This window comes from Harpia harpyja, chromosome 19 (genome assembly GCF_026419915.1).
Source record: "Harpia harpyja isolate bHarHar1 chromosome 19, bHarHar1 primary haplotype, whole genome shotgun sequence".
Classification (NCBI taxonomy): domain Eukaryota; kingdom Metazoa; phylum Chordata; class Aves; order Accipitriformes; family Accipitridae; genus Harpia; species Harpia harpyja.
The window spans coordinates 19,909,058-19,921,034 of record NC_068958.1 but is presented as its reverse complement, the minus strand read 5'-3'; the positions used below and the strand labels follow the sequence as shown (position 1 = coordinate 19,921,034).

The 11,977-nt window shown below is 40.6% G+C and overlaps 1 protein-coding gene across 13 annotated transcripts in view; it reads left to right on the top strand.

Moving 5' to 3' along the window:
* The window catches only part of USP49 (ubiquitin specific peptidase 49), a 39,039-nt gene that overhangs the window by 24,644 nt on the left and 2,418 nt on the right, over positions 1 to 11,977 (top strand). For 9 of the 13 annotated variants that reach the window (XM_052814220.1, XM_052814224.1, XM_052814218.1 and 6 more), the window contains 4 exons: positions 1,558 to 1,762; positions 3,696 to 3,804; positions 4,538 to 4,743; positions 5,527 to 10,318. In XM_052814220.1, the coding sequence (XP_052670180.1) occupies positions 1,558 to 1,762; positions 3,696 to 3,804; positions 4,538 to 4,743; positions 5,527 to 5,717 (711 nt within the window). In that variant the 3' untranslated portion in view covers positions 5,718 to 10,318. Of the gene's footprint in view, positions 1 to 1,557; positions 1,763 to 3,695; positions 3,805 to 4,537; positions 4,744 to 5,526; positions 10,319 to 11,977 lie in introns of those variants that run through there. The other 4 variants (XR_008239245.1, XR_008239246.1, XR_008239244.1 and 1 more) reach the window with 4 other exon arrangements.

Below are 11,977 nucleotides of genomic sequence, written 5' to 3'. Positions count from 1 at the left end.
TGGTGTTTTTAAAGTGTCTAATTTGTTTTGTCCCTTCTTGGTTTTGTTTCCTTGGCTAGAAAGACTATGATGAAGGACAGATAGGGCAGTCATCTTGTGCTATAAAGAATAAGCTCTCTGTGACAATTTTTTTTGCAGGCATATGAAAGTCATCTTGATATACTGAGCATGCTTAACATATGTTTCTGTAGGAGATGAAAGTGCCTGTCGTGCTGCTCGGTCTCTTATTCCTGTGCCGTTCCCTTGTCTGAAACATGTTATTCCCCACAAGGCAGACCCTGAGAGCCCAGCGCATTTTGAAAGTCCTCAACTACCTTTGCTTTCCAGAAGAAATGAAACGTGTGCATAACTTGACACTCAAGGGTTTGCAAGATCAGACCACGAAGCGTATTATATGTTTGTGTTCTCATTACTATTTATATCGTCCTTCTCAGTACCAGTGAGCTTACCATTCATAAGAACTTATGTGCACCTTAAAGATTAAAAGGTGTATTTTTCAAAGTAAAGCATTTGGCTTTCAGGGAAGGATGCTTGAAGTCATGGTTCATTTGAATCATCTCTTCAGTGCATGAACTTCTTGTGGACTTCTTAACTAAATGTTCTTCGTTCAGTTGTGTCTCTTGGCTCTGGATGATGGTGTGTTGTGGCTCGGGTCAGTGTTCTAGATTCAGTGGTAGGTATCTGTTAACAGCGTGAAGATGTTAATAGATCAGTGTAATTCATCTGCTGCTAGGATACACTATAAATAACTTGCCGAGCTATTTATTCTACTTATGTAATTCTTGTGTACATGTACTGTATTTAATTTCAAACCCCTCTACACACAGAAGACTTCCTTCCCTATCTGCTAGCTACAAATCCACCTTGAAGTTACTGGTGCCTTCAGGGCATGAAGCTGCAAGGGTGGAAGTTTGTTTCTGGTGGATGGTTCTCACAATAACAGAGTCTGACCAGATTTGCTTTCTGGTTTTGTTACCACCTCATGTTCCCACTTTCTGCCTCTGAGTTTAATTGAAAACTTTTCTGCTATTCTTAGTTATAATACTCTGCGATGACATAAGAAAACAAGTGCATCTGAAATTTATCCTTTTGTGCTCAATTCATGAATATTTTTATATAGTTAGCAGATGAAACATTAAAGGAATTATACACTTTGAAATATGCAAGGAAAGTAGAGAAACTGTGGAAGGAAGATTGCATTATAAATGGTAACGTGTACTTTTTATAGTAGAAAACAGATCCAAGGTGCTTGTTACCCAACTGTGAGTTGGTATTATACCTGTAATGGTGTTTATCTGAGGAAGTAAATCCCATAAAGGTGAATGTTATCTCCATTTTTTTGAGAATTGAGAAATTAGTTTAAACTATTTGCTCAGGGTAGACTTAGCTTTCAGGCTGGAAATGAGTAGTGTTTCTCTTGACTCACAGATCATCTTTATGTCTGTGAAACTGCACTGCCTTTTGGGCATAAACTTGCTCTTTAGACATGAATGTAAACGGCAGTCTGCAGGCGTACATGTACATAACTTTATTTGTGTATGCACATTTCCTTCCCAGGTCACCTGCATAACATGCAACTACAAATCCAACACCGTTGAACCCTTTTGGGATCTTTCCCTGGAATTCCCTGAGCGCTATCACTCCATCGAGAAAGGGATCGTTCCTGTTAACCAGACAGAGTGCATGCTGACAGAAATGTTGGCCAAGTTCACTGAGACCGAAGCTCTGGAAGGGAGGATATATGCGTGCGACCAATGCAACAGTAAGTCGGGTGCTGCTGCTGTCTCTGCCATTAGAAGCACCGTCTGTTTTTCCAAGTGAGAGGTTTCTGATGCGTGTTTTGTGTGTCTGAAAACATGTGTTGTGGCCTATATGTATAGGAAAACTGTGTTCTTCCTTGCTGCTCATGCTGTTTTGTTACCTCCTGTTGGTAGCTTCTGCTCCTTCGTGCACCAGTTTGGATCTGATATGTCATTTTCTCTTGTCTCCGCCATTCAGCAGCACAGTTTACTAAGGTTTTAATACAGCCCTGTTCAGAACTGCTCTTGACACTTGTATTGGAGGGGAAGGCAACTTCAAGAATTTTTTGGGTGAGAGGGAGTTGGATTTAGAGACAAAAGAAGGAACCTTATCCCCTATGGTGTGCTCATCTCTGCATGGCAGGAAAGCTTTTATAAAAAGTCATCTATGTGCTGCTTGTTCTTGATTGAGTCCTTTAACCAGAAATCACAAATGCAGAGTTCTCAAGGTCTGCTGCCAGGTTAGAGTTTCCATCTCTCTGTAGGCATTTTGTCAAGGAGCAATGAACTGACATTATTCTGGGAGTCTCAGGTTAATGTATTACCCATTATATGAATGCACGTGTTTTGCTGCGCTCAGCTAGAAGATGACTTCTGCTTTCCTGTAGTAGGTCTGAGTGTAAGGTCATTGTATGCCAGAAAATAATTTTAGCCTTGTGTATAATCATGCAGCTCGGCTACTCTGATAAGCTGGATTTGAAATTTTTCTCATGTAGGTATTTATGGCAAATGTTCATTCCCTTGGGAGGAAAATGCCAATAACTTGACTTACATTGCAACTAAGCAGCTGAAGTAGCAAATATTTGTAGAGATTTGTTCTCTATCAACTTGGAAATCTGTTACCAAACATCTTCACAAAGTGTTAGGAAATAATCGTTGACTAGATGTTCTTGAAACAAAGCCAAATACAATTTGAACAGATTCTGATTCACAAATAATGTTCACTAAGTGTCAATGTGGTTGAGTACAGCTTCATCTTAACTCTGTTTTATTTGATTCTTTGTGAAAGCCTGAATTTTAACAGTTACTTCAGAGTTAAATGGCTAAGGAAACATTAACCAGCTGAAAGAAAAGTCAGAGAAAGGCAACCAGCCTGTGTCTAAGTGCCAAAAACTATTGGGGGCACTGCTTGTCAGACGTGATGGAGGAGGAGCAACCCATCTGTTCTGAACTGGTGCAGTGAGGTGCAGAAATCTAATTAACAGGTACATTTCTCATTGGAAGCTCTGAAAGCCACCTGTCTTCCTCCTGGTATAGTCGTATGTTCAGTGTCCTGGAAAGAGTAATCACTGGGAAGAGGAACCTTTTTTGCTCTTCTCCAGTTTCGGTTCAGCAGCTGTTTTACATTCTTGGGCAGGCAGAAACCCTGCGAGAGGTGGAACCTTGCTGGAAGCATTTTCCTCCGACTTGGATTAATATTCTTGAGCTAGTGAAGCTTGCTACTACAAGCCTTATTTCAGTGGTATAAAACGATCAAGGTAGTAGACAGAATATAATGTCAAATAGTATCATTTGTATGCTGGTAGTTCACCTGTTGAAACTGCTACAGCCCTAGATGTCTTTGGCGCTAGCTCTGTCTTAATATTTCTGGTGTATTTCTCAGAGCAAAATGTCCACATGAGCAGCTTGAAGGTGATATCTGATTGTATGATTATAAGCATCCAAAAGTGAAAAAGTTTAAGTATTTTTAAACGTGTGAGTTTTGGTCCTAGAGAAGTTCCTGCTCTGAAGGAATCCATAAGAAATGTTTACTTGTGTGTCCATCCTGAGTGCATGTGAGCTAGCTACTGCTACTGGAAGAAAAAGGGGTTCATAATGTGTTTGTTTCCCCTTCTGAAAGTTAATTACACCCTAACAATCTTTGCCTTGATGATTTTGGGGGGTTTTTTTGGGTAGGCAAACGGCGAAAGTCTTCTCCTAAACCTCTTGTTCTGAGTGAAGCTAAAAAGCAGTTAATGATCTACAGACTACCTCAGGTCCTCCGACTGCACCTTAAACGATTCAGGTGAGTGGGGCACACTATGAAATGTCAGGCAAGTGACTTGCCTCTGTCTTTTTGGAAAGAAGTGATTAGTGTGGGCCCATAACTTCTTGCGCTTTCTCAGAAATGCATGTGTGTAAACATTTTACCCAAACCAGATGTGTGATACCCTCTCGGGGTACTACTTACATAACAATCAGTAGCTTGTTTGTAGCGTGTTTTCTACTATACACACAATGTAATGTTTTGTAAATATTAATAACAGTAGCTGTGAGATAGATGAACTGGTAAATTGAGTGAAAGATTTGTTGAAGCTGGAAGCCTGTGACAGTTAAATGCCAATATTATGTATTTATCTGTTGAATAAAACATAGCAGACAAAGTTCAAAATGTTATGAAAAGTTTCTAAAATGGTTAGCACAGGCAATTGAGGTGTGTGGCATTTATATAGCTGAGTATTTTAAACCCTGTTTGACTGTCACAGTAGATGTTTGGCTTTCTTGGTGTTTGACTGTTGCAAATCTCAACAATATCCTAACTATAACAAATGGGCATAAATGACAGAATCAGCTGTATGCAAAAGATGTTAGAGTGAAAACAGAGGGTAAAAAATCATATGACGCCTACTTGACCCTAGGAAGGAAAGCTCTTCAGAGTTGTTTATCAGTGGCTACTTTTGTGTGCATCTTCCCGCAGCCCTGCACCACTGTTGAGAAGCAGGATCCTGAGTCTTTGATTCGTGCCCTTGTGTTTGCAGGTGGTCTGAACGTAATCACCGTGAGAAGATTGGGGTCCATGTCCTCTTTGACCAGGTATTAAACATGGAACCTTACTGCTGCAGGGACTCTCTCTCCTCTCTTGACAAAGAGACCTTTGTCTATGACCTCTCCGCTGTGGTGATGCATCACGGGAAAGGGTTTGGCTCAGGACACTACACAGCATATTGCTACAACACAGAGGGAGGTGCGTGTGCCTTATTATGGGGGAAACAAATTCAAGAAACTCGTGTTCTAGTCCATAGACGTAGTGCGTTGTAAAGCTTTATGATCAAAGTTGTTTGGAATCAAGTTTCCTGACATTTGGTAGTTTGTTTCCCAGAATGTATTGCTAGTAGCATGTTGTCTTTTTTTTTTTTTTTTTTTTTTTTTTTTTGCCTAAAGCCACAGATTGCTGCTCTTTGCTTTGCGGCCCTTCGAGATGCCTTTTATTGCTTGCTGTTAACAGCATGAATGCTTCATTTTCTCTTGCGATGTAACTCCGTGGAGCTGCTCCAGCTGGGTGTCTTTTCTCAGTATCCTTGGGTTGATGAGAGAAACAGAAAGTGTTTTGAAACTGGACAGGAGCTATTCATGAATAACATCCGCAGGGTTTTTGTGAATTTCTAGCAGTCCCTTTCTGCAGCTGAATTAGTATTGACTCTGCCTTCTGACTTGTGGAGAAAGAGGTACAAATTGGCTATCTCCAGGGAATTTTTATTTTCCAAATTGAGGTTTCTGGGCTATAATATACAACTGGTTAAATTATGATTTGGTGTTTCTAAACTCTGTTAACAGCACAGAAATGAGCAAAATGTTCTCCAGATCAGAAACTCCTTTCCAAAGCATCTGGAGAGGAAAAGAGAGAGATGCCTTTTCTCCTACATTGCCCTTTTTCTCTGTGGATGCTTCCTATGAGCAGTTCCAAAATGCATTCAGAAGGAATTATGCCTCCCTTAACTCGTGTCCTCTTTCTCACTTTGATTCCTAGGTTTTTGGGTCCACTGCAATGACTCCAAACTGAATGTATGTAGCGTGGAGGAGGTGTGCAAAACCCAGGCCTACATTCTTTTTTACACTCAAAGAACAGTGCGGGACAAAGGAAGAATCTCAGAAAAACAACTCCAAGCTCAGGTGCCGTCCAAAAATAGCGATAAGGACAGAAGACTGACATTCCCATGATGGGGAGCTCTGTAACTCAATCAACAGTCTCAGTTTTTTTTTAAAACCGTTGGCGTTCCCATCTTTCCTCTTTGTAGGAAAAAAGGCTCGCTGCAGGAAGGGAATCAGATCATGATGTTTGCCGCCCAGGGTCTGGAAAAGCGTATCGAGCTGTGCAATTCTGACACCTAAGATTGTAGTCAGAATCTTGTTTTTAAAGCATCTTGTTGTTAAAATTATGCTCACAGAATGAAATGAGAAAGTTTGATGCCGTATATCATTCATCTCATATCAAAAAGGAATTGCGTAAGGCATGTAACAAATCAGCACAACCAGGAAATAGAAGCGTTCAACTGGCTTCAAAAACCTTCAGTACCTAGTAATGCTGATAAAACTCCAGAAGGAACAGGTACGGTACCCTCCCCATTAATTGGCATTCAGATTTCCAGGGTTTGAATCACACAGTCACCCAGGTATTTATTTGAACAGTTGTTGGGTAGATGGAGTTGACTGCCCTGAGAGCCATTCTTGCTGGAGAAATGTTTAACATTCTTCTACCAGAGAAAATACTCCCCCAGGCCTCAGCTATCTCTGTGATACCAATTTCTTTGCCATCGGTTGAGGGCAAACCCATGGCTGGCAAGCTTTGTCAGCAGCTCTTTTTCTCAGTACTACTGGGGCTGTGTGCACACTCGATGTTTTATTCTCTGGGCTGAACTTAATTGGCAGCTAAGTTCACTTGGAGTGTGATTTTAAAACAGTTCTGCTCTGGAAAAAGTGCATTTAAAAACAAAAAACCCTGTAATAAAACAGGAATGTACCTGTGTGTCTCATCTGTTTACAGTGGCAGCAAAAACAAAGCCTATACTACAGGTTTCTGCTGGCATAACTTTGTCATCAGGATTATAAAGAAGTCTGAGCCCTGGCTTGCACAGCTGTGGCAGCAGAAGCAGGTAGCGTAGAGGCATCTTACACTGGCAAAGTAGCACTTTTTTACAAGTGTGGCTTGTTTTCCTCAGGGGAACAGGGTGGTGGTAATACCACAATGGTGGGAAACAGAGCTAGCTTCTGTTACAGCTTCTGCAATGGAAATATTCATTAATTGCAGTTGTCACCCAAGGCCCAGACTAACCGAAGGCAGTGAGGTTGCACAGGTGTTGTGAGCAGAATTCAGCCTGTGAAGTCTTTATTTCTGCTGGGACATAAAGGGAAGGAATGTAGTTAAATCTCAGCTTCCATGTTGAGTTTGAAAGGCTACAAAAATGTCTCTATCTGTAATCATCTTGATTTTAGAATTCTATGAGAAACATAGGGCCTTAGTTGACTATTTATAGTCACTTCTCAGCCTACAGTTGCACCTCAGGTGTTTTTATAATTTGGGGTTTGGCTGTTCACACTTCATGTTTTAATCAAATCTGAATATGTAACTGCAAAGAGACATGACGTCTTTCAGTCTTGATGGTTTGGTGTTCTTTTTTAAAGTCGTTAAAGGTGAAGTAATCTAAAATATCAGGTTCTTCAAAAAAATTGGTTCCATTTTCAGGTAGAGAAGTTCTGAAAGTATGTTTCTCTTCCTCCCTCTTCTCCTTTTATTCTTGTCAGCATTTGCCCATCAGACACATACTGACAACCCTGCGTTGTTGTTGGAGGGGGTGAAGAGGTAAGTCTCCCAAATACCGTTCCTCTCTTTCCACTGCCACTACTGTGACTTTTAATCTCCTGTCCTGTGGGCAAATTGGTCTCTCTTACTTTGGCTGCTGTTAATCGCTTCAGCCATGCAGAGATGAGCACAGCAAGCAAGAAACTTTTATTTTGTCAGAGCACAGTGTCACGCTAGGTCTCCTCCATCCTTGAAGTTTCCCATTTCTTGATGTCTGAGCAACATGCTGCTTTTTGAGCCTACACAAACTGTCTTTTTGACAATTAAGTATAAGTTTGAGATCATATGCTCCTATTTTTTTGGGAGACAAGACAGTCTGAAACAGTCCTGTGGGAACTGATTGATGGGTCTGGAAGGATTTCTTATGAATGTGTGTATATCTCTCTGTATTTACTAGGTAGGGGCTTTTTTGTGCTACCAGTAAATAAAATTGATAAAAATGCAATAGGCCAAATTGAGATCCAATAGAAGTAAATCTGACTGCTGATTGCAGGGGAAGCTGAGTTGAGTTCAGCACAGGTAGAAGTTGACATTCCTGAAAGAATCAAAATCAAGTGCTTGTGATTATCAGATACATGATGGATTCTTTTCTAGAGCAAAACATACGCTGTGTGAAGACTATGTGTCTCGAAAAGAAAATTAAAGGAAAAATAGTGCTTAACATTGCCTTTTAAATCTACGAGGTGGAAGGGAAAACTGGTATTTTTCCCTGTGCATCTGTCCTTCCAGGCCTATCCACCCTTTAAGAGGATTATATTCTTCTAAATGACAGTCATGGTTTACTATGACTACCAAATGGTGCGTTCACTTTCTGAATCCCTTAGCCGTGCTGGCCCTGTTTATATAAAAAATCGATAGAAAGGCAAACCTTAATGCAGCATTAGTTCTTACTGCAGTGAGCTGAGACTCTTCACTATGAATGCTCATCTTTTGACTGAGTGTTTTGCATTAATATTTGAATTCAGGTAGTAATACAGTTGTCATGTGAATCGATTAGGTTGCAGAGGGGAATGGGGAGCTGGGAGTGTACCTGTAGCTGTTGCTGCATCTGATTACCCAAGCAGATTTTGTAGCATTTGCTGGTGACATCTTTTGACATTAGTGGCCTCTCCATGTGACGCTAGCCTAGTTGTGCTGAGATGTGGAGATACTGCAGTCAGAAAAATGATTGCCCTGATAGGGAAGGAATGAATTATACTTCAAAGTAAATAAACTTGCTTTTTCCAACACTGTGAGGTTTCTGTAATATTTAGCTTTTATTTGGAAGCGATAGCGTATAGCATTTTTTATGCTGTTTGGTTTATATTTGTCTAGTGCAGGCTTCTTTATATAAGCGTAGCCCAATGCTCCCTCCATGGTGGACACTGTTTTATAGTGTCCTGGTTGCCAGAAATTCTGATTGGAAGTTACCTCTTTACGTCAGTAAGATGAAAATACTACTTGCAATTACAGTGAAGCCCACTTAAGCACATGTCTGACCAAGGGTAGCCTGTAAAGCAAACTTTTTCCCTTCTTTAACAGTATGGCTTCAAATCCTGCCAATACACTGATGCATATTTAGAATAATTCCAGGTTTAGGCTCTGCTTCTGCAAACACACAGGCAGATGATGTAACTTAACTCATGTGTGGAGTTCAGTGGCTACAGGTGTGAGCTGCAAGCTAAGTGTCTGCAACAAAAACCTTTATTTTGGTACAGCTGGGAGCAGAATTGGTTTCTCTATGTAGTGGGATTCCTGTACTGGGGTTCCAGTCTTGTAGCAAGGAGTCAGTTGCCCTGAGAGATGCTCACAGCAAGCGCGAGGTTCTTGGCACCTTGCAGGTTATTGTCTGAAGGTGTAGGAAGCCACTCTACGCTGGCAGACTGTCAGGCTCCTGAGTATGCAGCCTTCGGGACAGAACTGTTCCCAGCATATCCTTATTCCATTCAACTTGTAAGTAAATTGGCATTCCTTAATTTTATGTTCTTAAGAATGAATAATCTTAATGTATTCATGGCCAGGTATGATACAGCATCTGCTGTAGTTGTTGGAAACCACTTTATTTTAGCTAACCTTATTCCACTAGCAAGTTAGTTACATAAATTTGGCCTTTATGTTATCCCTTTACTGCCTGTATTCCCCAGTTAAACTATGCATACCGCAAAAACAGTTTCTCTGCAAAGCACTGAAAAAACCAATTTTTTTCCCCGTTAGTTCTGACCAGAACAATTCTCTGGTCTGGCTTTGAAGTTGTTAATGTGAGGCAGCAAATGGAATAATGCATATTAAATGCTTGACTTCAGACTTTTCTGGGTGGCAGTACCACCCCCACTTACTTAGGGACTTCCAGACGTTTTTTTGAGTGTAGGGATGAAATCGGAAATGGTAAAAGCATTAAGTGTGTCCTATGGACTTGCTATCAGGGTGGGGATTTTTTGTTTTAGAAGGCAAGGCTTCTAGCATAAATACTGTCTCGGTGGTAATTTAGAAACACTTTTATTGATTGTAATGTCCCCAGGCCTGAATATGCTTAATTGCATCCCAATGAGAGAGACTAATGAAACTTCTGGCTGTTGCCAGATTACCCTGGGATGAGCTGCAGCAGAAGTCAGTGGTGTTGCAGAATGAGAACCACATGAGGAAGAGACAGGGAGATAAGTTTTACCTGCCAATACAGTTGTGTGAAGTAATTTTGTACAATTCCTTAGATTTGGTGCCTTGTATCCAATAATGTTTTGCATGGGACAGAAACGTTGGGAAATAAGTCGTGAATTCCCCCCTCCTGACTGAAGCAGCAGACAGATTTGTGTGTTTTTACAAGTACTCAGTATTGCTGACATTTTTACATTTCCTATCTGTATGTGAATGAAGTTTACCAGCAAGCTCAGAGGCTAGTATTTTAGTGTTTCACATTTGAAATCTCTGTATTTGTAATAATTCAAATAACATCTTGTTCAAAGGCGGATTAGATTTGGCTTTTTAGATTTTCTTATGTCATCCAGACCCCTCCAGTCAGGTCAGTAAGTTGACGTCTGTCAGAGCATGTAGCATAGAGCAAGGAATAAAAACTCCAGTGGGGTTTTTGCTAGAGTAGCAGTAGCTTTGGGAAGCACCTTCTGTTACAAACCTAATGCTAACTGCTGGTTTAGAAAAGAAAAAAATACCCTTCTGTTACAAACCTAATGCTAACTGCTGGTTTAGAAAAGAAAAAAATACCCTTCTGTTACAAACCTAATGCTAACTGCTGGTTTAGAAAAGAAAAAAATACCCTTCTGTTACAAACCTAATGCTAACTGCTGGTTTAGAAAAGAAAAAAATACAGTTCCCCTTGTCATGGCAGTGTTTGCACAGGTCTCCTTAGCAGCCTAGCAAATACTTCCACACGTGAGCAAAAGCATGCCTGCGGAAATTTAATATGCAATAGATGCAGTTGCGTAGGGTGGCCAAGTGTCCCTTCTTCAAAGTAAATAGTAAAATCCAAGCACCAGCTCTGAACACTGCCTTTTTGTGTGCGTCTAATCCCTTCAGCGGGTTTGAGATCAGATAGGGCAGACTTAGGTTAAGAATTTATTGCCTGTGGGAATATAAAACCTCAATTCAGTGGGTTTTTTGGTGTCTATTACATTAATATTGATACCTGTTTATTGCAGATGGGAATGTGAAGCATTCTAGCAAGCTTCTAAATTTATAAAACCAGACGTTTAAATGATCAAAAGCTACATACATTAGTTACCTGTACCAACTAGTGATTATTTGTCTTAGTTGATTTGAGGGGGTATGCCTTTAGGCCATTCCTTCTGTTGTACTGATTTTTATTTTGTGCGCGTGTGTATGGGTTCCACTTGTTTAAAGGATGGTGGGCCAAAATTCTTTCAGAAGAGTTCTTAAGTCTTACAAATGAGCTTTGCAATGTACATTTCCAAAAGGGGAAGTGGGGGGGTGGGGGAGGAAAAAAAAAAAGGGCCCAGGATTGACTTTAACCACTGTTAACTATTGTTCTGAAGCTTGTGCATGATACAGAATACAGTGCAGTTAGAGCAAAGTGCTGTACCCTTAGGGTTCTTGTTGAACTGCTGCACTACTGATTTTGTGCAGGCTGAGGGTAGGGAAGGAGTTGGGATGAAGGAAACAACCAGTAAAAAGCAAGCCAAGCCAACCACAGCAATAAGCTGTGATCTAAGTTTAGAAGAGACAGGAAGCATCTGATAAGGGGACCTCATATGTTAGAGGATTGCATGTTCTGCAGGCAGAGACATTAATAAAATCCAAACGCAGTCTCGTTAGCAGCAACCTCCTATTGTTTTTGTGGCAAAAACTTTCTCTGATCAGTAGCCTCATACTGGCAAAATGAATGGTGCTTTTCCATTAGATACTACAGTTCCTAAGGAACAGTACCCCAAATTCTCAAGTTTTATAAAGGAGCTACCTACTTAAAGCCCACAGTGTCACTGTAAATGCTTTGCATAACTGGAACTGAGAAAGGAGATGATACAGTTGATGACTTTATCCAATTTGTAACTTTTAGTCTTTGTAACATACTTCCTATAGAGGTGGCAGGTGGTGAATTTGATTTTTTTCCATGCTGAAGTGCTGCACCCTGACTTGTCAAACTAGGGCTTGGTGGAGTCTGGAGTAGTAAAGG